The sequence below is a fragment of the Megalops cyprinoides genome, chromosome 2 (assembly GCF_013368585.1).
Source record: "Megalops cyprinoides isolate fMegCyp1 chromosome 2, fMegCyp1.pri, whole genome shotgun sequence".
Lineage (NCBI taxonomy): Eukaryota > Metazoa > Chordata > Actinopteri > Elopiformes > Megalopidae > Megalops > Megalops cyprinoides.
In genome coordinates, this window is record NC_050584.1 from 32,877,132 (window position 1) to 32,903,127 (window position 25,996).

General features: G+C 43.8%; 2 protein-coding genes across 3 annotated transcripts; both read left to right on the forward strand.

The window, feature by feature from the left end:
• Window positions 1-405: 405 nt before the first annotated feature.
• LOC118773215 (septin-2-like) lies at window positions 406-6,473 on the forward strand (the record flags this gene model as incomplete). The annotated part of the gene is made up of 4 exons (XM_036522054.1): window positions 406-471; window positions 3,869-3,992; window positions 5,878-5,993; window positions 6,424-6,473. Coding segments are annotated over exons 1-4 (336 nt in total), but the record flags the coding sequence as incomplete, so codon positions are not given.
• Window positions 6,474-6,993: 520 nt separating this feature from the next.
• LOC118773213 (rho guanine nucleotide exchange factor 15) lies at window positions 6,994-25,752 on the forward strand. 2 transcript variants are annotated; one of them, XM_036522053.1, is made up of 16 exons: window positions 6,994-7,083; window positions 12,889-13,031; window positions 18,409-18,858; window positions 19,317-19,655; window positions 20,731-20,850; window positions 20,969-21,720; window positions 21,976-22,136; window positions 22,322-22,471; window positions 22,571-22,700; window positions 23,036-23,110; window positions 23,382-23,471; window positions 23,688-23,839; window positions 24,093-24,260; window positions 24,429-24,502; window positions 24,811-24,915; window positions 25,486-25,752. In XM_036522053.1, the coding sequence occupies exons 3-16, from the start codon at window positions 18,432-18,434 to the stop codon at window positions 25,677-25,679; spliced, it is 2,937 nt and encodes a 978-aa protein (XP_036377946.1). In that variant the 5' UTR covers window positions 6,994-7,083; window positions 12,889-13,031; window positions 18,409-18,431; the 3' UTR covers window positions 25,680-25,752. The 2 variants fall into 2 exon arrangements, with proteins under 2 accessions (XP_036377946.1, XP_036377945.1); XM_036522052.1 differs by lacking the exon at window positions 6,994-7,083 and having other exon boundaries at window positions 12,796-13,031.
• The last annotated feature ends 244 nt before the right edge of the window (window positions 25,753-25,996 follow it).

Here is a 25,996-nt window from a genome sequence, read left to right on the forward strand (position 1 = left end):
TGGCAGCTAGCTAGAGCTAATACTCTATAGTTTATCTGTAATTTCACGGGCTCATTGTCCAACATCTATGGGCATTTCCAACTGTAATTGTTTCAAAGTAGCCTATCCGTCCTGCAAAACTTGTGTTAATACTGTGGCATGTATATGCTATGTGCAACATCTACATGTTTCAGCTAGTGCTACAAAGTTATGTGCATATTGTAATTGTGAATATTAAAATACGGAAATTTACAAGCGCGTGGAAATTACAGTCCAACATAAAAACAGCCAAAATTCGCTAAAGCTACAAGTTAAAATTAGTAGCCACTGGTTACCATCTGTTTATGTTGTATATGGATATAACCTAGCTAATGATGTTAAAACTTTGGACTTGTTTTTGTTTTTAATTAATGTGGCACAGGTTCGCTGATGCTTAAATCGCTTGAATGACATCTGATTCCTTGAACAAACTGAACACTGATATACGTAAAGGTAGGAGAATCTACACCTGCAGCATATTGATGTAAAAAACTCCCTAGTTTTAAATCCCGAAATGAGATTGAAGTTTACACACTTGCCACCAGGAGGACGTATTGCACCTCAGAATCACCGGGCTTCGACTACTGTACAATGGAAGTTTATTCTAAATATATGTGATAGTTGTGTCCTGTGGATCATTTCTTTCCTTTATGGACACAAATGTACAGACAAGGGTAACTATAATAAAACCATTGATTAATATCTGCATAGCCAGTCAAATACACTGCTTTTTGATATCAGTCTAATGCGTGCTGTTCAACCCATACCAAATACGGATCTCTGTAACTGGACTGGGGGCAAAATAAGAGGTATTGCATTATGGGCTTTTGGAGGAAACGACCTCGACGTCTGAAGAAACAGTTTGTGTACTCTGGAATCTGGAATTTTGGGGGTTAATTTCAGCAACACAAAATTCTCCTCCAGGTCTGTAACCTCAGCCTGTAGGTATTCACACGGACTTATCGGTTGAGGTAAGGGCTTCGTATTTTTCTGTAATACTGAAGTTGCATGCAGGCCAATCGTATTCAGATATCTCTTAACTAGCGAATTGTCATAAACTGCAGAACCAACTCGAGTGGCAGGATCACACTGCATTCATTCCGTTCGATAGCTAGTTATATTAAAGATAGGTTAAATCAACCGTCAAGCTAATCTAATAGTTAAGTAATTACTTGTAGTCAGCTAGTTAGCGGTGTAACAACAGCAGCCGACTAACAGTTACCATTAGCTCGCTAGTAATATTACTGGTACTGACATGTACAGAGCTAACCATCTCCCAATGTAAAGTCTGACTGCAGCCAGCTAACATTAGCTAACGTTACCTGCCTAGTCGAACTAATGAGTATAGGAAGCTTGCTAGCTAACAAGCATGCAAACGTCAAATGAAATAAAATGTTTCGCTAAGCAGCTAGCAGTCTTAACTTTACTATTATTTTGTCTGGTCAGCTATTTGATATTTTGTTTCGAATTTCAGACCATTTAATAAACAGAATAAAATGTGATTTTTTTTTTTAGTTCAGAGTGTTTCAATTAGAATATGCTAATCTACATTTTAATATTTTATACGGAAGCGGTAATTTAATTTTAAAAACACATAATACTTACTACTAATAATAATGGATTGCATTTAGCAGCTTTCGAGGATCTTTGCAGTGTGCTTTCGAGGGGAGGGGATTGTCACCACCAATTTATAGCACCTCCTTCGGGGATGTATGGCTGCCATTTTGTGCCAGAACACTCACCACACATCAGGAAAGGTCGAGAGGTTATAGGCACACGCATTTTCCCAGTGAACGCTCACAGAGGAACTTACGAAGAGCGAGTTCTACGCGTAATAAAGTGGCATGAGACAGGGCACAGCTGACATGCGCACAATACATGATAACTTACACGATATGGCTATAACTAGCACATAGAACTACATACATACGTGTGTTCGATACAAACGTACACTACGACGTACCCTTCAGAAAATTATACATATATTTAAATTTGGGGATTATTAGTATCATTGGATCTTTAATGATGGCAACCTAATCCGCACCTATTATTTAATCAAAATAACGTGATTTAAAAAGACTCCTAAATTAGATGTCCGAAAGTTGATAAAAGCCTCTCGAACGTCATAGAAGCTGCACAAATCCGTGTTGCCTTCAGGAGTGCAACTGAGGATTAGTGAATTAGGAGTGGCCGTTGGTATTATTAAAGTCAAGAGAGCAGTCTGGCCTTCACAAATTAAGTAATGGCTTAAAAAATTGAAAATAGTCCTTCCAGTTTCAACTGTAGCACCCATTGTCAAGATGCCCAAAGTTACTGGGATGATCAGTACGTTGTCAAAAAGAGGATGTGGGAAAATGGTATCATAACATGCTGTGAGGGAAGAGGGCAACTGGGCAAACTCAAACCAAGTTCTACTCTTATTTAGCACTTAAAGTGTGACGTTTGGCTGGTGGCTTCTGCTGATGGGGTGCCAATCCGTAATATAATTAATGGCTTCTTCTTTGTAAACATGTGAGCGTAACACGTCAGAGGGAGAATTTTGTGTGGTAGTTCCAATTTTGTAATTTGTAATGCTTGCTGAATGTACAGGTCAGGTGTCTTTTGTGTGAATCTCATTGGTTACGTCTGAAACAATTTACCTTTCTGAAAGTGCTTTGACCTGCTGTTATGGTCAGCTTTAATAATAATGTTGATGTTTCCCTTTGTTAATTTGCAAGTTGAGAGAAGAAATATAAAGACACTCACTGCAACGACAACACTACCAAAAAGTGGACTGTGATGTCATCTTTGAGTTTAGTCCAAATAAATTCAGATTATTCTGTAATCAAATAAAAATAATTGCCTCTCATGTTTCTTACTTTATTACATAGGTTCCCAGTGTATGATAATGGCACTTAAATTCACTCAAATTGTAGACATTGGACTGTTGAGATAGCCATGTTCAGTGGGCAGATGTCCTGCCAAATTATGTAATTGCTTCAAGTTCACCTCTTCAAAACACTGTCCTGGATGGTGGCTAAAGAGGGTTGGAGAGGAGCTAAAAAGCCTTAAGCGAAACTGACCTGGCTGTCTTCTGCTGACTGAGCAGTGGTGACAATGTCCTTAATAATCTGACTGTCACTTGAGAATTGATTATTTCATACATGATGGAAAATGTGATTCTGCACAGTGTTACTTTCTGTGAGCTTTTCAGTTTTCAGCCACATGCAAATATTTAAACAGAAAGTCTGATGCACATGTTAAACTAGACACCCATTCAGACCATAACTCCAGGCTCCTTTTTCCTAACATCCTGGAGATGAATCAGCTTATTATCAGAATTTACCATATCTTTTTAATCGATTTTTTGAGACCATTGAGAGTTCATTTTTGAATAGCTTTGAAATGAGTGGCTCTCAGATGCCCTGTACTACTGTGTAGAATACATTTTCTGTGGTGTATGAGGCTAGCATCAATCATTTCCACAGTGAATGTCAAGTATTGAAGAAGGGTTTTCCTTCTCTGTGTTCAGCAGAGAAGGAAAACACACATTTGTGAAATCCCACATTACTTGTATTCAACAATAGTGTGCTGGGGTGAGTTTGAGGTAATACCTACTTTGGTTAAGTACTGCTCATAAAAATGTCGAATTTTAAGTTTTTTAATGCATGTAAGTCTGGCTTTATAACACAGATTTGAAAGGGCATGTCTAATAAAACATAAATTTCAGAAGGGTGTTGCTATTGGGTATTGGATTACAATGGTAATACAGGAGTGGGTAAAAGACGCTGAGCCAGCTGTAGTATAGAAGGAGTGCTGAGCGTGGCGCCTTGGTGACATCCTGCTTCTGGTGTCCCGTTGTGTTCTGCAGAGAAGATCGAGTGCACAGTGCATATTGAGGCCTCCGCCGTGGAGATTGAGGAGCGGGGGGTGAAGCTGCGGCGCACCGTGGTGGTCACACCCGGGTCCGGAGATAACATCAACAGCCAAGACTGGTAGGCCACCCTCAAAGCCTTCACAACAGAACGTTAGCATTAAGCCCTTTAGCATCAGATAAGTTAATGTGTTCTCCTGTCTCATGGACAGCATAGATCCCTTGAAATGATTAAAAAGCTCCCTAATTTTTAATTATTAAAACATGCAGTGTAAAAATGTAAAAACAAGCCATATAATAAATGACTTGTTTCATTTAAAATGGGTGGTGAAAGTTGTAAAAGGAAGAGGCAAGCACGATAAAGGCAAACACTGCTGTGTGGAGTTCTTGCCATAACATTTACATTTAAAATATCTCACATTTGTAAGTATACATGCGTGGTGGGTGCAGTGGAGGATATGTCTCCGGATTGTTTTTGAGGTTCTGCATTGTCTTAGGGCTCAGTTATTTGTCTTTGCACTCTGAGTCTTGTGTCAGTCTAGCTATGCAAGAGGCAAACAGGACTGTGAGGAATCATAAGTGCCACCTCACACGAATGAGGTTCGAGGCAAAATCCACTGCTCTCTCCAAGCCCTAATAAAGTGGTCTTGAATGAGAGGTATTGAAAGCTCACATTTGGAAGCCATATTAGCGTGGGACGGTTTGGCTAGCCTGAACTAGTCTCTCTGAAGCTTCATTTATTCATTGGAGTGGGGACTGGGGGAGATGAGGTTACTGGGGATGTTTGATCTCCTGAAGATTTGAACAGAAGCATTCTGTGATGTATTGATCATTGAAGAAAAGATGCTCAGATGGAAGATGTACTGATTGACAGTCACCTAAGTTCTCAGCCTCAGGACATTCTCTCCCAGCTCTGAATGTGTGACAAATGTGATTTTAATCAGTGTAGTTCAATACCTAATCAAACCAAACTCCTTGAGCCACAAGAGTGTGTTGAAATAGCTTCAGAAAAGACTATGGTGTATTGTCATTCATTACTAATTGAGGCAGCAAAGGTATACGTTGGCAACAAGCTTACTGCAGCTGGTTTCTTACCGCAGTGTCCAGCCATGGTCTGTTTGGTGTAGGGCAGGGACAAGCTGAGCTGTAGGAAGTACAAAGCATGTGACCTCCACCAGGCTCACCCGCCCGTCTCTCTGTGCCTCTCGATAGACATGCCAGGCGTCGCTCTCTGTCTGTAGCGCCCCCTCGGTCATGCTCATATCCTGCTGCATCTCCTGCTGCTTCTCTGTATTCTTGGCCTGGTAATGTTCCCTTCCGCCAGGAAACATCTGGAATGCTGGAAGGATGAGGTTCACGTGGCATCTCCCCACTTAAAGCGGCAGTGCACTCGATTTGATCCCCACAGCGTAGTTATTCCTTGTCACATCAGATTCTTGAGAGCGTGACTCTGTGTTGTCTCCTGAGAATCTCATGCGATTTGTCATCAGTGAGCAGAGCCGGGCGGACTGGGCTTACTCGCACAATCCACCCGCGGCCACTGGCCTCACCGTGCTCTTGCCATCGACGGCTTCAACACCATCATCCCCTACAGTGACGACTAGTTTGAGCGCTACCTTCATGACGAGAGTAGCCTGAATCGGGGGCACATTGCCGCGTGCACTGCTGCTTCTACTTCGTCTCCCCACTGGGGCACGGGCGAGAAGAGAACTATGCACTCTTTGCACTGCTTCCCTGCTACTGTATGGCTGGAATTACACATGTAGATAGAGTTTAGACTGCTGCATATACTGTGACCTTGCATCGCCATCCTGTGTGATTGTCTGAAGGTCTGTTTTAAGAACCCTTCAAATAGCCAGCCAATTATATCCCCTGTGTGTTTATGAAAGCTTTGTCATAAGCCGGTGAGTGGGGTGTGTGGGATGTGTGGCGGATGAGAGATTTGAGGGGCCTGCTGTTTCTGTGCCATGCCCAGTCTGTCTCTAAGTTGCGTGTTGTCACTGCAGCCTCGAGCCCATGGATGTGCAGATCATGAAGGCCCTTCACAACAAGGTCGGCCTGGTCCCAGTCATCACCAAGGCCGACACCCTAACACTGAGGGAGCCTGAGACTCAAGCGCAAGGTAAGATCGCCCCCCTCCTCCCACTTCCCCGCCGTACGTCAGTCTGATGGATCCCTCTGTTCCCCTTACATAAACATCTCTCCCAGCATCATTGTTTGTAGGGCAGTCACTGTGTATACTGGATCCTGTGCAAAGGGTTTATACAAAAGGCGTGTAAGTAAAACTTGCAGAGCATGGGGGCAGAGAAATTGGATGTGCATAAAAGGATTTTAAATGTTTTTTTAAATGATGCTATTGTTGAAGGTCTGGGATTTGTTTTGAGTCAGATATTGTGTTTTCACACCACACATTACAGCTGCAAGCATTTGAAGTGTAGAACGAGGATTCCAGCCGGAGGCGTTAGTGTGAAGCCGTGGCAGATGGCTCTGTTGCACTCTACCTTGTGGAGACATGGCTGTGTGGATTCACTCACTGCTCCTGTCACCAGCAGGGCATATCGACCGAGGCGCTCACATCACTCTGCGGCTCTGTCTCTGTCACACACCCTGGACGAGATCGAAGAGCATGGCATCGAGATATACCACCTTCCCAACGCGGAGCCTGACAGGGACGAGGACTTCAAGGACCAGACCCGTATTCTGAAGGTATGTGCCGCGTGTGTGCATTGTACCCCACCTCCGCACCAGGTACCTCGGCGGCTCAATAACAACGCTGAGGCCCGTGTCCTTTCATCTGCAGACCACTGTCCCCTTTGCAGTGGTGTGCTCCAACCAGCAGACTGAGGCCAATGGGGAAGAAGGTGTGCGGCTACCCATACCCCAGGGGCGTGGTCATGGTGGAGATCCCCGAGCACAATCACTTCTTCAACCTGTGCACCATGCTGATGTGAGTCTCCACCCTGCCTTAATGTGCCTCAGCCCTGCCCACCGGGCACTTCTAACATGTCACATGGCTGATTTTCCTTATGTTTACAAAGCAATGTGCAGTGTGTTTCCCCAGGGTAAGGGCCTCCAGTCTGTCTCTCCAGAACGCACATACAGGACCTCCAGGAGGTGACCCAGGACCTGCACTATGAGAACTTTTACTCCGAGTGCCTCAAACAGGACGGCAGGTTGTCCTCCCACGGATACATTCTACCTCTGTCGCTTTGGTACGTACCTGCCTGTCTCTCTGCCCCTCCCCAGCTTCTTTGCGATGACCTGATGCTGTCCAGTACACCCTTCAGATGAATTACAGCTAATCTGGTGCTGGGTCACAGAGTGTAAATCCACAACTCTTTGTCATAATGTTCAAACCTACGCAATGACAGCAATTATTGGCCTTGGTGCTGAAACAACAAAATGAGCATGACAGTTATGTTTATTCACAGAAAAAAACATGCCTCTCTTGCCAGGGCTTACCCTGAGGTAATGACTCGTGTGCTCATAGCAATCGTGCCTTTGGCAGTCCCTCTTTCACATGATTTGGACAGAGTTCAGTGGCAGACGTGATCAGAAAAGTCAAAGGGGGTTTCTCTAAACTGCTTAGGAAAGTGTAACATCCTGCACTGCGGCACAGAGGCCTGGACACCTGTAGCAGTATTAGAGAAAGCACCAGTCCTCTGCAGTGCTGAAAGACACTGTTCAGTTCCTTTTGTCTTGAAAAAACATGAAAGTGAAAGTACGGGGAAGCCACACACCAATCTGGGTCACTGCTGCCTGCTAATACAAGGCATTGACACTGGATACGCCCTCTTTAGCTAACAGCGTCCTTTGATAAATGTAAATGTACTTCCTGAAATATCTGGTTTTAACTACAGTCACTTTAAAAAGCACTAATGTCTTGCAGACCTAGTGGAGATCTGGCATGGATGTTCAGAATGTTGTGCTTCATTTGGCAAACAATACATCCCCTTGAGGCAGATATGCAACGAAGTCCTCGTCTGCTCCTCATCCATGTGTGCGTATGTGACTCACAGGCCTGGGCAGGGAAATCATCTTGCTGCTGTTCCCCAAGGCAGCAGACATGACAAGCATCCCTGGATTTTGCACAGCGCAGGTGAGCTCTGGGTTCAGACCCTGATGGGTTGGGGGGAGGGAGGTACTGCAGGGAGGCTTGGTTGCGGCTCCTTCCTTGTCCTGCCACTGTCGCAAACGCCCCTGCTTCTGCAGCACCCAGCACTGCCCACCATTTCTCTGGGTCTTCCCTCTGCATGCTCTCTCGCTTTCTGCCCCTCTTTTTGTTGACTCATGCATGCGGCGCATACAGTGTTTTGCATGCAATCCTACTGTCTGACAGCAGAGGCCACTGTTGCTTTTCAGGAGTGGCTGGCAGACTCAGGTGGTGAAGAAATATGAAACCGCATTCTACTGTTTGTCAGGAGTGTTAAATGCACCCTATAGAAAGCCAGAATTTGGCGTTTGAAAGTGGTTGTCTTTAGGGTTAGGGTTGAATTGTGATTGAAAAGCAGAACAGAAAAGGAACTGTAGGGCTACGCTTGCATTTTGAAAACAGACACCTCCAATAAAAGCTGCTTACATTCTGCAGTTTTAAATTCGAACCTACTGTGGGTTTGTTGTTTTCCTTCATTGTCTGAATGCCATGGTAGTATATCTCTATTGTGGTTGGTTTTATTGATATGGACACCTGTTGGCCAAGGGACTCACCCACCCCTTGTCCCTGTGTTTTAAGGTGGGAGCCAAGACAGGGGAATTGGACAAGGACATGATCCTTCGGAGAGAAGGAAGCTGAGGTAGGAGCATCTCCCTTAATGATCGTCCTTATTCCCTCATAAACCAGCCCATCACGAACATGGCCCCATTGATTACCCTCTGATGCGTCCTCAGGGGCATGCCCGCAATAGTGTATTATTTGAGGAATGATAATTTACACCTAAACTCTTCTCCATTTCTCCATTCCTCTCCCCTGGTATCAACTGTTTAAAAGTCACACATGTAGGAAATCAACTCAGCCTGGGTTTGCATTGTGTTGACCGGTTTGACCAATGGCTCAGTTGTTTACATTTTTGTTACTAACTGCACTTTAATTTGCAAACACTTGAACGTCATTGGAATACATACTATATGAAAGGGGCTAATGACTTCACCACAAGCGTGATTCGCTACAAGCAGGTTAATGTACTCAGTGGAAACCGCCTTTTGGTACACCAGTCTGCACCTGGAATTGTTCAAACTGTTATTGTAATTGTTATTTTAATTTCCAGCTATTCAATGAGAAAATATGTGAACGGGTGTGAGGTGAGGTCATGGTCCCACGTCTGTCTCTGATCTCACACTCTACCCCCCCAAGTGTGGCGCATGCAGGAGATGATCGCCCAGATGCAAAAGCAGGGTGAAGGTGAGGGCGACAGCACCCCGGAGTCTCCCACACACCTGACTGCCTCTGCCCTGGGAGCAGGATTTGTGAATTTCACGGTGTATGTGCATGTATATCTGAGTGGTGAGGAGGTGGGTTGATTTGATTGGCATTTCTGTTAAACACACCACTTTGTTTTGTACCGGTGTTCTGCATTGTGTCAGATCAATTGAGCAAGACCATTGGCTGTAGCATTCTCTAGAGACCTGGCTACTGTATGCAAAAAAGTTTTGTTAATGGTGGTGACCGAGGCTGTGGTGTTAACGGTATGTAATAACTGCATTGTATGTTCCTCAGGTCCTGATCTACCTGCTTAGCCCAGCTAGAGAGAGGGCACAGAGCCCATTCCTCATCTCACAATTGGAACTTCTGTTTCTGATCTGTCTTTTTAAGCAATACTGTTATATGTCCTTCTATTTACGCACATTTTATCTTTACTGAGTTTGTTAAAGTATTATATTGTACGCTAGAAGGTAGTGTGAAGAATACTGTTACATGGAGCCATTTTGATGGCTCTCAAATGCTGCTACTATTTTGAAAAAGAACCCCTGCTCTTAAGTACCAGTGTATGGATTTTCTGTTGTCCGGTCCACACTGAGCAAGATATGGATGCGTATGCTAATGGGAGCAACAAATCTGCATGTGCATACTCATCTCATAGAGAGTTCTGCGGAGGTGGCAACCCTGAAAGGAAAAAGCAGCTGTTGTACTATCACAAGAAGCTGTTCTGCCAATGCCACCAAATGGCAGTCAGATCCCTGTAAGAGACCACACTTCCTATATGCTTGATGCCAAAGAGCACCCCATATCCCTGGCTGTGGGTTATCATATTTGTATTTTCAAAGGTATTAATTTAGGAAGGTTTCTGTTTCAAATACAGGTTTCCTCTCCTAATGATATAAGCTGCAAAACACAAGCCTGTCTGATAACTATCTTTTTGACATTCCTCTTTGTATTTCAGAATCAGACTTTATTGGCCAAGTATGCTTTTACACACACAAGGAATATTATATTTCATATTACAATGTAATATTACAATGTAATCTTTCATTACAGGGCTATAATAACATGTTCCCAGGACAGAGAATAGCTACATTCAGATTCATTTTTGCTTTTCCATAAATGATGCCTTTGTAATAATTTGAATACAATCTGAGGGTTCTTCATATTATCAGCTCTGTCAGTGTCCCACTTTGCAGATGGTCCCACTTAGCATGGCCTTTAAGAAATCTGCCTTCCCCTATGCAGTGTGATTGGGGGAAGTGTTTTGTTTGTTGTTGTTAAACTGTACCTGTGAATTTTGCCCCAGGCCTCTGACCTCTGATAACCCCCATGTGCTAACATGTCCTTGTTTCTGCATGTACGTCTTGCAGCCCTCGTCTTCCATTAAGCTGTTGGTTTTCCAGTGAATTGACGTGGTATGCTGACAGGCATGATCTATGTTTTGATAAGAAGAATCTGGACTGAATGCGTACCAGTTTTAGTTTCGTTTCAGTTGTCCTAACATTTCATTTCATATGTGGAAGTTTTGTGCCTGCACCCAGGTAGCTGTAGCATCCAGAGCATTGCCTGTTCAAACTGTGGTGAAATCTGTGGATGCCTGAAAGGTGCTGGCTGCCAGTTGACCCCCAACTCCCCCCCGGTCTCCAGCATGTACAGCTGATACCTTCATTATTAATGTATCTGACATTTCTCCTTGTTTCATACAGTGATGTTGGATACTGTCTTGTAATGAAGTTTATTAAAGCCACATCTGATTTTTCTGCTTCTAAGAGTCACATATTGGAGGGGGCACACAGCATTACTTGGCCCTTCATTTCCGTTCAGTGCCATTGCATCTGTTGTGTTGAGAACAGGCATGTGATGATGCTCTGCGTTGTCTTACTACATTGACATCTCCAGGCACAGATGTACAACAATGCATATTGCATTTCAATAAAAGTATAACATTGACATAGAAATGTTGACATATTATTCATGTAAATATTTTTAGAAACAAAGTGAACACAAGACTACCCTGTTTTTGTGGAAGCTGATGACATGCGCTCTTCAAGCTCTAACAAATCTGCATATTCACTATAATTTCCAACATTGATCATTGATAGACGATAAATCCTCTCCCTTTCACCACTAAAGCTTCAAGGGCAGATGTTCTGACTGAATTTTCCATTCTTGCTCTCTGTTTTGATAGCTGGGTATTTGTCCAAGGTCTCAAAATGCCCTGCTTCACATCTCACCAGCATATCTGTCAATGTACAAGTCGGACCAGTGTTACCACTGTTCATTTTTACAATGATTTTCTGCATTCTTGGATATATGTGAACAGACATTCTATAAGTAGATGCTGGCACACCTTTACTGTAGGGGTAAAAATGTGTATGGCGTGGGTAATGTGGCTCACCCTGTCCACTCACACCAAATAAAATTTTTGATAAGAATGCATATCATTCAAGATTGACTGTTTAAAAATATGAAATTAAAATGAGCCTATGACACGATGATTGTGTATTAATAGACAAACCATCTTACATTTTGGTGTATTGTTATGACTGCTAGTCTGTTAAGCAAACTTTGGCTTTGTCATCCCTAGACTGCTTCATGCAATTAAGGCCTATTTCTGAGTTTTAACTGTTGCCTGGCCCTTGTAGAAGAAAAGTAAAATGTTTACCCTGGAGGTGCACCCTTTATCTAGTAAATAAGGTCATAATTACCATCTTACTTTTGAAGTGTGTCTGTGTGTGTGATTAAGAATCCTTTCTTTTAGACATGATTAATACACATGTGTGATGAGCTAGGCTTCAATTAGCTTCAATTTGTGTGAGAATCTTGCTCTTCGTTTCCTTCCAGGCAGCACTGCTGCAGACTTCTGTGCGGCTGGGAAACGTTAGGACATGTTCCCTGCGCCCTGTACAGCACCAGCTTCCTGGCAGACAGCAGTACTCAAAACAAACCATTTAACCCCTGGCTAGGTTTCAATACCCTTCAGTTTAGTGGGAGAAAAGATCCTCAGTACGACTGAAATCACAGACAAATCTCTAGTGGAGCCAGAGTCATGAATACAGACTGGTTGGAGATCTTCTGCCTTTGTTTGAATCATTTTATCACTGATAAAACAGAAAGAGAACAAGTGTGTGGCAGCTATACTATTATAATTTCATTTTCCATTCCTTTTCCTTGTGTGAAATATGATTGGAGAAACAAAATTTTAATGCTTACAGATGCTATTATGTCCTAAACATTTTTTTTTTCCTTTTTCCATTTTCCATAAACATTCTTAGGACTTGAAATACAGCAGATTTATGTGTTCAATGCATCACTGAGATTGTCTGAGTAACCTTGATCAGATAGTTTTAACATCTGTATGGTGTAATCTGAACTTGATACTAAATAAGCAGAGGTGGTTCCGTATTACTGTAAAGGGATAGGTAGTGTCTACAGAGACAAGGAACCTGTATCTTTCACCACTTATGAGAAATTAGAGGCCTTTCACATGTCTCCCAGTGTTTTGGCAGTTTGCCAGCACTGCATGTTGTGACTGGTAGGCTTTCTCCCACATCTTCGTGGGTCTTGCTGAAATCATCAGCATCTGTTTGTTTTTCAGTTGTGGAACAGACTCACGGGGAAGACACGTTACCCAGACTCACGCAGCTCCCGTGTATAACAGCAGTTCTGTACCTGGCCACCCCACCTGGAGTGGGAAGTGCTGACAAGGGGCACCTGTGAAGAGCACTCACCAGCACCGAGGTGAGTCTGTGATTCTGCAACTTGGGGAAGGATACCTTATCGATATAATCCTACCTTTCAGCCCACATGGTGTGGCTAGGGTCACTATGAGGAAGTTATTCAACTCTTGCTCTTTTGATGAACAATATAAGAAGCATGGACAAAAAAGAAATATGAGACCTGTATTTTTTGTAGTCACTTAAGCTAAATGAGATGAATGGAGGTGAAAATGGGACACTATCTCTTCCGTCCAAAATGAAGTGCATCTGGTGGTGTGTTACATGGGTAAGATGACATGTCAAACCAGGGGTTAGTGACACCAGCTTGATGGTATATTACGTTGTTTTTGTAGCACGTTTTTACCTACGTAGTATAGCGGCACTTTATAGTCCCAGTGACTGTATTTGATATATGTAACCTTACATCAGATTACTTCTGTCTCGTTACACTGACCTTGTGCTCAGCTTCAGCACTATCTGCATTGTATGACCTGTACACATCTTGCCCTTGTGCCTGTTGTTTGCCTACTATATGCAGTTTTGTACATCGCTTTGAATAAAAGTGTCTGCTAAATGAATAAGCGTAAATGTAAATATATATTTTTAGATGTGTTGAAACAGAGCTATACATTATTACTGCAACATTGGAAGCAAATACGAAACAGGAGACACTGTTCTTTAGGGGACATTGGCTTATTTTCAGGTATACTCACATTTTAGAGGCCGATGGAAACGTGTCAAAGCTCTGAGAAGGCTCTGAAATTATTTGTGTTTTTCTGTTAAACATTTGCTCTGCTACATCTCTGAGCAACAGATCAGTTGTCCCAAAAAGCTGACAAATACATATAGTCAGATGCTGTTGGTAGTTGCTGTTGGGCTTTTTCTGCTTATTGTGTTGGCAGTACTATTTTTGCCTAATTTCAGGAAGTTTAAAAAACAGTTTTGGACAACAAACATGTATCATTTTTCCTTGTCTGTGACAAGCACCCAGTCTTATCCTCAGAATCTTTTACAATTGTCTGCCAGATATTTTATGCTATGTCTGCTGTTTCTTCCCTGCTGTCTGGCTTTGCTCGTCCCTGGTCTCCCGCCAGGGCTACACAGGCTATTTGTGCTGGCAAAGCAGAGGCAGGGTGTATTTGTACAAATGTCTGTTCTTTGTTCTGCAGTTGTCTGTGATGTTAAGCTGGTGAATCATTTCCAGAGAGTGAGTTTTGTCTGCTTTATTACTATTTATTTACAGTATTTGATAGAGCAGAGTGCAGAGTTCAAATTGCAAAGAGGCAGAAGCATGACCCATAGAATCCTTTACTTTAAAGAGCGGTACTGAGTATCCAAAATAGCTGTCATGTGCAAGTAATATGGAAATAGACTGCATAAATGTTCAGAAGACATACTGGCAAACAACAATTACAGGCTCTAAGAACTGAAAGTTTCACTTAAGAGACTTCTAAATAAAAAACTTGTTTAAGGACCATATAAATATCTGACATACCAAGCATTGTTCAGTTAACTCCAGCAGCTTGGATGATATTTTATCACTGTTTGCCAGGTTTACCTCTTGGCAACCATTTTATTTCACACAGAAATGATCTTTTGGTGAAGATGGGTGTCCAAACAATAAATGTGTAAGTTACATGGCAATATGTTGAACAGCTTATTAGGCAATTTAAGTCCAATGTGTAATGTAACCTTACCATCATGACATTTGGAGACTTGGGTATATTGTGGCACACACAAGTGTGGTAAATTTCTTGTTAATGCATGGTATGCTTGTTTTCAAGGTTAAAAACTGCATCACAAACAACTGTTATACAGCTGTCAAAACTGGTGCCATCTGGTAAAATGCCCCCATAGCCCTCAGCAAATCTGCTAAATTTGATGAGTTTTCCATAATATATCTGGATATTAGAGAAGTTGAAAAAATTCAGAATAATAATAATATAGTGTGGTACACCATAATCATAATCATAAATTATAATTAATGGCTGTAGGTCATACAAACAAAAATGAGGTGATCTGTGACTTTACTGTCAGATAGGTACCTCATTCCACCACTAGAAGTACTGCTGAGAATGAGCAAGTCCATGTCATGGAGCCGTGGAGGGGAAAGGCAGACAGACGATCAGCAGTAGAGGAGTTCAGAGCACAGGCAAGCATGGAAGGAAAGATGAGAGACTGTTTTGGTCAGAGTTGTCTTGAGCTAGAAGAGTTGAGAGAGTACCTTGTATGTCTGTGGGGATGCTGCTAATTAGGGCTGTAAACCTCTGGTTAGTTCAATGAAATAATACCCAATATTCAAAGATGAGTAGGGTCGTTGCAAGCATATTAGTTTAATCCAAACTGCTGCATTAATATGAATAAAAATAAATACATGAAAAAATCAATGGTATAGATTGAGTCTCATGTGGAACATCTGTACAGCTGTATCATTGCTTTTCTATTGAAGCATCAGTATGAAGTGATATATTGTTACACCCCTATTGTTGACGAGGGTCCAATTTGCCAGTACTATAGTGCTGAAGCTGACAGAGATCACTGCAACTGCTACCCTGTGGAAGGGGATGAACAGAGGGCTGGTCTAAGAGTAAAAGGGGACAGATGGTAGAACAGGCTGCGGGCGTCTGCGCGTGGACGCCATGTGCAGGTGACACAGCACCAGGCCACTGCAGAGCAGTAGAGTAGGTGACGAAAAATAGGTGGATTCTTCTGTTTGCTTCAGAGTAAAAATCTGAAAGAAAGCTTATGTGAAGCTTGAGTGATGTAATTCTAGCAAATTGTTTTGCAGATACCTGAGTGATGGTGTTTCTGCATTGCTTGTGTCTGTGCTGTTTGAGTCATACAATTTGTTAAGCTCTACAGTTTGTGTCACTAAATGAATTCACTTTCGTATGTCAAAAGGTGTCTCTTTTTTCACCATTTTGAATGATCAGACTCCCTTGCTCTGCACAAACCTAAGAAACTACAAATTTTATACCTTCTATTGCATATTGTATTGTGTGTTGTCCCTTGTATCGTCCTTCTCTGTACCCTTGTATTTTTACAAACAGGCTTTAGTCACCCCTTTTGGACAATAAAAAATGCACTGCAAATACATGGAAAAATGTGCTACCCCATCACGGGGAATTCAAATGCTCACACCCACGTTCCCAAGTCATTTATCACATTCTTCCATGATTAGATTTCAGAAGGGAAATTCAGGTTTGAGCCTCAGGCTACGTGATCCAGCTGATGTGTAGTGAGAGGAATGTTTCTACAGTTACCTGCATCTGTGACAGGCAGGGGCGTGATGGGGATTCTGGCCATTTCCGGAGGGAGCAGTCGAAATGAAAGGGCTCTCAATGTTAGGAGGCAGAAAGCCCTGAATACAGCTGTATTGTCAGGACAGACCACCTGTTTTGCACCTTTCATGAGAAACTGGGAGGGAATTTCCAAAAAGGAAACAACCCCCACCCACCCTCTCAAACTGCCACCCACCCCTTCTCCTCCGATGGAGGAGCCCATACAGAAAGAACACCTACAGTGCTGGCCAAAAGTATTGGCACCCCTGCAATTCTGTCAGATAATGCTCAATTTCTCCCAGAAAATGATTGCAATTACAAATGTTTTGGTAGTAATATCTTCATTTATTTTGCTTGCAATGAATAAACACAAAAGACAATGAAAAAAAAGTCAAATCAAGTATCAATTTACACAAAATTCCAAAAATGGGCCGGACAAAAGTATTGGCACCCTTTGAAAAATCATGTGATGCTTCTCTAATTTGTGTAATTAACAGCACCTGTTACTTACCTGTGACACATAACAGGTGGTGGCAATCACTAAATCACACTTGCAGCCAGTTAAAATGGATTAAAGTTGACTCAACCTCTGTCCTGTGTCCTTGTGTGTACCACATTGAGTATGGAGAAAAGAAAGAAGACCAAAGAACTGTCTGAGGACTTGAGAAGCAAAATTGTGAGGAAGCATGGGCAATCTCAAGGCTACAAGTCCATCTCCAAAGACCTGAATGTTCCTGTGTCTACCGTGCGCAGTGTCATCAATAGGTTTAAAGCCCATGGCACTGTGGCTAACCTCCCTAGATGTGGACGGAAAAGAAAAATTGACGAGAGATTTCAACGAAAGATTGTGCGGATGGTGGATAAAGAACCTCGACTAACATCCAGACAAGTTCAAGCTGTCCTGCAGTCCGAGGGTACAACAGTGTCAACCCGTACTATCCGTCGGTGTCTGAATGAAAAGGGACTCTATGGTAGGATACCCAGGAAGACTCCACTTCTGACCCAGAGACATAAAAAAGCCAGGCTGGAGTTTGCTAAAACTTACCTGAGAAAGCCAAAAACATTTTGGAAGAATGTTCTCTGGTCAGATGAGACAAAAGTAGAGCTTTTTGGGAAAAGGCATCAACATAGAGTTTACAGGAAAAAAAACGAGGCCTTCAAAGAAAAGAACACGGTCCCCACAGTCAAACATGGCGGAGGTTCCCTGATGTTTTGGGGTTGCTTTGCTGCCTCTGGCACTGGACTGCTTGACCGTGTGCATGGCATTATGAAGTCTGAAGACTACCAACAAATTTTGCAGCGTAATGTAGGGCCCAATGTGAGAAAGCTGGGTCTCCCTCAGAGGTCATGGGTCTTCCAGCAGGACAATGACCCAAAGCACACTTCAAAAAGCACTAGAAAATGGTTTGAGGAAAAGCACTGGAGACTTCTAAAGTGGCCAGCAATGAGTCCAGACCTGAATCCCATAGAACACTTGTGGAGAGATCTGAAAATGGCAGTTTGGAGAAGGCACCCTTCAAATCTCAGGGAGCTGGAGCAGTTTGCCAAAGAAGAATGGTCTAAAATTCCAGCAGAGCATTGTAAGAAACTCATTGATGGATACCGGAAGCGGTTGTTCGCAGTTATTTTGTCCAAAGGTTGTGCTACCAAGTGTTAGGCTGAGGGTGCCAATACTTTTGTCCGGTCCATTTTTGGAGTTTTGTGTAAAATGATAATTGATTTAATTTTTTTTTCATTGTCTTTTGTGTTTTTTCATTGCAAGCAAAATAAATGAAGATATTACTACCAAAACATTTGTAATTGCAATCATTTTCTGGGAGAAATTGAGCATTATCTGACAGAATTGCAGGGGTGCCAATACTTTTGGCCAGCACTGTAGGCACTCTTTAAATAAGAAACTGACTGAAAGTTCAAGACCAATTCTTACTTGCTTATTTTCAGGCATCTAAAAATATGGCCAATATGTGGAGCGTGGCAGAGCACTTCCATTGCTCTTCCATTTTTCCCATACAAACAATGCAAAGGAGCATCTATCTTTGTGCACACACTTTTAAACTTCTGTATACCTTTACCCACTTTGCATTAGTGAAAGTGTCTCTTTCTTCTACTCTTTGTTAGGTGTTTGAATCTGGTTGGTCTGGATGGGTAAAGAGGAGATCAGCCCAGCCGTCCTGGCCCGGCCCTCCTTACCTCCAAAACCTCAGGTCCCCCCCAAACCGCAGACCAGGGCAGCACGATGGCGCAGGGCAACCGAGGTCATCCTGAGGAAGGAGCTAGACCCCAGCCAAGTGGAACAGAAAGCCAGGCACAAATCTCTGCCATCCCTCCCAAATGACCAGAGTCTGTGCCTGTCTGTGTCTGTTGTCCATCTTGATGATGACAGCAACCTTTTTGCTCAGACTGCTGAGGTACAGGGTTTGTCTGCGAGAGTCAAGCCCCTCCCTCTGCCAAAGCCCCACCTCCAGAGAAAATCTCTGCAACAGGACAACCAATCCCAGATAGCCAAGCACACAGAGAGCAGAGTATCAAGCAGCAAACCTCTGCAGAGTCCTGACACCAATGACACAGGTACACAAACACCCGCCAAACACAGACTCACAGTATGGCTGATAGTGTTCCATCACTCTAGCTCTGTGACTTGTGACTTCTGTGACAGGAATATTTGCAAAGTAACCTATAGTTGTTAAACAAAAGTCAGATTAGTTAGGTCATATGAGTGAAGCTGATGTGAATAAATCATTCAAGTGAGAAGCAAACAAAATCATGCTGGCAATTGCTTATTCCCATTAACTCACATTTAAATCTTAAATTTTGAACATCCAAAACAACTTGGGTAATGTAACCCAAAAGATCCAAAAAATCAGTAATTTCTTCAAACACATTTTTACTAGAGTCAACCCCCAGGTCTGAACCACTCCTTTGGTAATAAGTCCCTTTCCTATTTCTCCACTGCTCTTCTCAGGTGTTCAGATCTCACCAGGTGAGTTAACTTTGTTGTTTGTGCTTGTCCTGTTTCTTTCCTCTAGGGGGCAGATTCTGGAGTGGCAGCAATGAGAGTGAGGAAGGCTCTGCCTTTGGTGAATCCCAGTCAGGCTGTGCCCCCTCCTGCCCCTGCAAGTGTCACTGCAGCAGGTCCCCTTCACCCAGAGAGGGGCAGGTGGGAACAGAGCTGCCCCTAAAATACCTGCCGACTTCCCCACTGTCTCAGTTTCTCTCTGCGAATGGACCAGAGAATGAACCCCACCCAGACTACTGGCACATCACTTCCTATGGAGGGCAGGGGCAATCAGGGCGTTCCCCTCCCAAAATTCCTCTCCCTTTACGACCCCTTCCTAAAGAGCCAGAGCAGATCTACCTCCTACAAGGTGAGTGCCAGAATTTTATATTCCAGGCCAGTGAGGGCTTCACTCACTCCTGCACTGTGTTATTTCCTTCAAATATCATCATCAGGTTGTGATACATTTTTCAATAAGCTGTTGACACTGCAGAAGCAGAGGTGGATATTTTCTCTGTAATACATCAAATTCACCCCATAAAGTTTTATGAACAGTATTTATTGATATACACTTAATTAAATAGGTATCTTATTATAAACCAAGTATATGGTTTTTGAGGTTCATTTTACACTGAGCATCAATGCAATAAAAAGTTGGTGTGTATTCGGTGTCTATTTAGTAATCATATAGTATACTAGTTACAGAATAATACATACTAAATAATATACTATTTGCTGAGCTCATGCTCTTGCCCAAGTGGACAGAGTACATATAACATTTGTTTATTCAGCTTTAAACTCAATTCATTTAACCAGTTGAGTTAGAGTAACCTGTTCATGGGTAAAACAACAGGACTGCCCCTGGCCTCCAAACCAATTATAGTGACTACTGCAGTAAATGAATGTGCACAGAAAAACAGAGAGATCCCTCTTTGGGTGTTGAGGAACTTTCTTCTTCTCAGTTATCCAACTTCAGGACACACTAATGCAAACAAATGTCAGGTTGCTGTCAGAGGAATGGGCTCAGCTTTAGTGTGAATTATGGAACAAGGCAACCGAACACAGAAAGGAACTGGGGAGACTACAGCCTTGTGTGTAATTATGCACAAGCTCCCTTTCACTATAGTTCCATTCCTCTGCAGTTTCCAGGGTCAAGTCAGCACTTGCCTTCTACCTTGTGCCCAGAGGGCAAGTCAAGCAGATCTTGCCTTTTCAGTCGAGACCCATTTGTTCCCACTGCGGTCACAGTGTGTGGGATATGAATGAATCCTACCATCGTCACACACTTCACTCTCCACAAATGAAGAAAATATTGAAATAAATTTCATCTGTTAGTCTGCAGTGTCCTACATTCTTTCATTATTGAGATTAGTCTTGTCAGGTGCTGTCTGTGAAATGTACTGATCTCTGTGATTGGTAGTATCATTAATATCACAATCTCTCAGGGTCATTAGGTAAGAAGGAAGAGCCTGATGCTTGGGAGGAAGTGTACATGGAAATAGACGTGTCACCATCTGAAGTGGAAGAAAGCTGTATCCCACCAGTCCTGTGCCATGGAAACTCTGGTGGGTTCCGTTGACCGCAAGTCACCACTGTGGAATTTTCCCTGTATTTGTTGTTGCTGAGAATTCTGTGAGAATTAATCCAAAAGTAACTCAATATTCTTTTCTATTTCCTGGATAGGACCCATGGCTTTCCCCAGTGATGTTGGGCCCACACAGCGTCCTGCATACTTGGAGGCTGGCCACAAACCTCTCCCCCCTCTCCCTGCTAAGCCTCTACCACCTCTGAAGACACAAAGTCGCCACAAGATGGCCACTCACTCGAGCAGTGAGGGAAGGGGGAGAAGAAGGACGTGTGAAGGTGCCCTCCAGGGTGTTGTGGCAGAACTCCGGGAGAAATTCCCCAACGATAGCCAGGAAGCAAAAGCCAAGGAAAACTGCAAGAAGAGAGAAACCACACGCAAACTTTCCCTTCTCAACAAATGGTCCCCCACAAACTTCATGGCACTGTCGTCCTCACAGAAAGGGAAGTCCCCCTTGGCAGACCTCATGCTGCTTTCCTTACAGAACAAAACTCGGACTGCAGAGGATAGCAGTCAAGAGGCTGTGGAAGCCACAGAGCTAGAGAGCCCTGCGAGAGAGCCTGCATGTGATGTGATCCTCCTGAATGAATTGGGGAAGCCCCCTGGTGATGCTGCTGACTCCTTTTGCATAGCCACCCCACCGGATGTAGAGGCATGTCAGGGGAAGGGCAGAGTGCCCCTCATGGCTGGGGATATTCAGGATACAGGATCACCTTCACAGGATTTTGTCAGGAGGGTGTCCAGCGGGAGGCAGCATGGCTCCCTCAAGCCATTCTGGCAAGAGCGCAGTATTGTGCAGGAGAGTGGAGTACTGGCACAGCTCAGTAAACAACAGCTGCTGCTACAGGAGGTATGGTCTTTCAAAGTGGCAGGCAGCCTTCTGGTCCACTCCCTCTGCCATGAGTGTGCTTCAGTAAGACTTTATGTCTTTGAAATCAGTGTCTCTGTTCTTGTTCTCCAATAAGTAAGTTCAGTATCCAGTAACATGCACTTGATGCTTGTGAGTCCGTGTGTCTATGGGCCACTGAATTGTGCCCAGTGCTGTCTGTGTGGTCCCTGACAGTCCTCCTCTTACAGTGTGACCTCTCTTTCCCCCGTGTCTCAGAGCATGTATGAGGTGGTGACTACAGAGCACTCCTACCTGGAGAGCCTAGTAGTGGCGGTGGACCACTTCATGGAATCTCCTGCCCTCAACCTGGTCCTGGCGCCTCGTGACCGCAAGTCACTCTTCTCCAGCATTGGAAAGATCCGGGAAATCAGCCAAAAGTAACAGTCTACTTCATCAATGTCAGGGTTATAGACTGTATGCTTGTGCAGAGATGACTGATCATTGTCATTCACCTTATTATGTGTCTGTTGAAATACTCCTGCACAAAAATAAAATAAAAAATCTTAATGCTGTAGTATGTAAACTACCATATGTTCTGGTGGTTCTAGTATTCTGTGCTCAGTTTCCTAGAGGCCATGAGGGTGGAGCTGGATGCCAATCTGTACATTGATGTGTGTGAGATCATCCAGCATCACGCCGGCAGCCACTTTGCTGCCTACGTGGACTACATCCGCAACATGCCCTACCAGGAGCAGACCTTGCACAACCTGGGGTAAGGGAGGGGGGTAAGGGAGGGGCGTAGGGGAGGCCTTGGGAGAGGCGCCGGCCGAACCATGATCCCTGTGGAGTAATTCCCTGTGTTTATGTTCAGCAAGGAGAACCCACAGATTGAGGAGGTGCTCAGGAAGCTGCAGGAGCACCCAAGCTGTCATCGCCTGCCACTCAAGTCCTTCCTGGTCCTGCCCTTCCAGAGGATCACACGCCTCAAGATCCTGGTGCAGGTGTGTGGAGGGGAGTGATGGGGGTAGAGGATTAGACAAGAGTGGAACCTATAAATATATTCTGCTCACAAGCCCTGACCCCAGACCACTTTTATTTTTGCATGGTTCGTTTGTATAGTTGGACAGTCTGATTCTAGATCATTTGTTTGGGGGCAGAAGGTGAGTAGAAAACAGTGGAGTGGAGGTGGTGGTTCTGTAAGGAACAGAGTGGGCTTAGTTTGTTGAGTGTCAAGTAGAAATTAACATGCAATACAAAAAAATTCTTGGAATAATACGAAACTATCCATGAAATAGAGAGAGGTAGAGTTTAAACCCTGATGTTCTTGGCTCCACAGAACATCCTGAAGAGGACAGATCCAGGATCAATAGGCGAGGCATCTGCAGAAAGAGCACTGAAAGAGGTCTCAAAGGTAATGCTAATGAAGGGCCTTTCCTGCTAAACCACCTGAAACAGCCATGATTTACTCCAAGGCGTGGATTTACTTTTAAGGCATGACAATTAGTGTCTGTATCTAGCAGTAATTGATTGTATGGAAACATGTTCACACAGAATCTTTCTTGTTTTATTCTTGTCTTATTTTGTGGCATAAAATCAGGAGATATTCTGTGGACCCAGTCAGTGGCACCGGTCTCTGTTTTGTCATCTCGTACCACTGCCTCTGATTCCTGTGCCCTCTGTAGGTGGTGGAGGCCTGTAACCGAGAGGTGAGCCGGATGATGCAGATGGAGGAACTGGTGCGCATCGCCAACAAGACTGAGTTTGAGTGTAAGGTGAGCCCTCTCTCTGACTTCTCAAATCAGGAGACGTGCTGTCGTGATAAGAATGTGCAGGTCATCACATAACTGTTCTCTTTTATATACTATTTAGCTACTCTTTTTCAGATATGTAGCATCTACACCAAGCCTCCTGGAGGCAAATGACAACATTGTAACCTTATGTTCTGCTTCTTCTTTTGTTTTTATATTGGGACTGTGTGCTGCTGGCAGGCACTGCCGCTGGTCTCTTCCTCTCGCTGGCTGGTGAGGCAAGGGGAGCTAACCCAGCTGACTGACAAGGAGAACATCTTTGGTCAGAGGAAACACTCCCCAGTCTACTTATTCCTCTTCAATGACCTGCTGCTGGTGGCAGTCAGGAAAGGGTGTGTGTTGCTTGCAGTGGCTGCTATTCAGTATTCTCCTTTATGACAGTCATGGCAGCTTGAAGGGTGCCGGAACATTACCAAAATGACAATCTCAGGGTATTGCTTGTCTTTGTTGCTAAGCAGTGACAATGCTAGGGTGAAGAACAAACAAGGGTCAAGCAGCAGATGTATAATGGACCTCTTATAATTATTATGATGTTGGTGAGATTATAAGAAGCCCCACAGGTATGACTATGCTTTCTCTGCCCAGGTTGGATCGCTTTGTGGTGCAGGACCACGTCCACCGCTCCCTCATCGAGATAAGTGACGCCGCGGAGGAGGGAGATGTGGACTGTGAGCTGGAGAAGACCTTCCTGCTGGCCCTACTGAAGAACCACAGAGGGGCCACTTCTCAGCGCCTGCTGAGGGCCTCTTCCCAGTGAGTACTCAGGCCATGCCAGGGGACCTCAGCAGCACCTTTCATATCACACTCCACCACCTACACCAGCTGCTTCCCCAGCAGAGGAGGGCTTTTATTCCAGGTCATCCTGTGGGTGCTCCACACTGTCTGGCCTCTACTTTCCATTGACACCATGGCTTGTCTTAGGGAAGAGAAGGACGGCTGGTTGGAGGCCCTGAGCCCACGCAAGAGTGGGAAGGACGAGATATATGAGGAGTGGGGTGAGTGTCACAGAGACAATGCATATGCTGCTTAGCTACAGGTTTGTGTGAGCTAAAATGTACATATATATGTGCACATGTGCCTGTTTGTGAGTATGTGTTATGGCCGATTTGTTTGTCTAAATACCTGTAATGTAAAGGAGAATGGTCCTCTTCAAACAGTAACTGAAAACTCTAGATGTAACAGTGACGCGTCAAAACTAGATAATGCCCACTAGAGGGCAGAGCTGCCAATGTTATTGACAGTGAATGATACAGTGCTGCAGGATGAGGGGGTGCTGTGCCTCTAACAATGTGGCTTGTCTCAGACTGCCCCCAAGTGCAGTGCACAGCAGCTTATTCTGCCCAGCAGCCAGGAGAGCTGAGTTTGCGGCTGGGGGATGTCATCAACATTATTCAAAAGACCACTGACGGTGAGTTGCCCCGGACAGATAGGCCTAACTTACATGTTTGCTCCAGAGCCACAAAAGCAAAGAGCAAGCATCTTCCATCTAAACACTGCTACTTTCCATTTTATGTTAGATTTTAATTGCTTTGCTGCAGTGTCTCTTTGTAAGGGAAGTCATACCTTGTGTGGTTCCTCTTCTGTACTGCTTTCTTGCATCTTTTCCTCACCAAAGGGAGATTTTACAAGGATTAAAAAGTACAATCATTTTCCACATTAGTCAATGGTGTCTTCTGCATCACCCTCACAGTCACCATGTACGTTTTTCCCCACCCAGCTTAGTGCAATTTCTGTTTTATTGCTTGGTGATTTCTAACCTATATAGTTCGATTAGATGAGGTGAGTTATTCTGGTGTGCACGTACTGTACAACACTGCAGTTGTGGTTATCATAAATTTATTATTGCCAATGAACTTTGATTTTAGCCACAGTGCCAACAGCTAAGCTGTTATAGCTTTACAGGTGCAAGGTTTCTTTGTGTCTGGTAGGTGGCCTTAACCTACCGGCCCCACTCACCCCCTTCTTCCTCCTGTACCAGGCTTCCTGGAGGGCCGGAGGCTGACGGATGGGGAGCGAGGCTGGTTCCCCAGAAACTGTGTGAAGGAGATCACTAACGAGCATGTGCAGAGACGCCACCTCCGGCAACGCTACCACGTCCTGCAGACGGCCACCCGGATGCTGAGACGGCGCTACATGTCCCACGAGCGCCACGCCTCAACTTGCTTCCGATAGGACTCTCCCTGAAACATCACTGAATGGGAAACAGTCTCCATCTACTGTGTTTCATCCTCTTAGCTCTAGATTATCCCGGTTGATTTTACAAGGTCTTAATCTGTAATGGTTAACTTGTACATTAAATGGCTTCTGTCACATGCCTTCAGTCTGAATATTAAGTGCTGGATTACAGCTAAGAAACTGAAAATGAAAATGCTGTCACATATAATGGTATATGGTGGAAGAGCACTGAATCATTTTGAAAACAATAGATTGTGGGTTAGTTTAGAATGTGTGGTTTTAACTATAGTCAAAAGATGCTGGTAATCTTAAAC

Coding starts and splice junctions, on each gene's coding strand:
- LOC118773213 (XM_036522053.1), top strand. CDS start 18,432: ATGGGTAAAGAGGAGATCAGCCCAGCCGTCCTGGCCCGGCCCTCCTTA. Junction 23,840..24,092: donor CTGGTGGCAGTCAGGAAAGG/GTGTGTGTTGCT, acceptor TTCTCTGCCCAG/GTTGGATCGCTTTGTGGTGC. Junction 24,916..25,485: donor TATTCAAAAGACCACTGACG/GTGAGTTGCCCC, acceptor CTCCTGTACCAG/GCTTCCTGGAGGGCCGGAGG.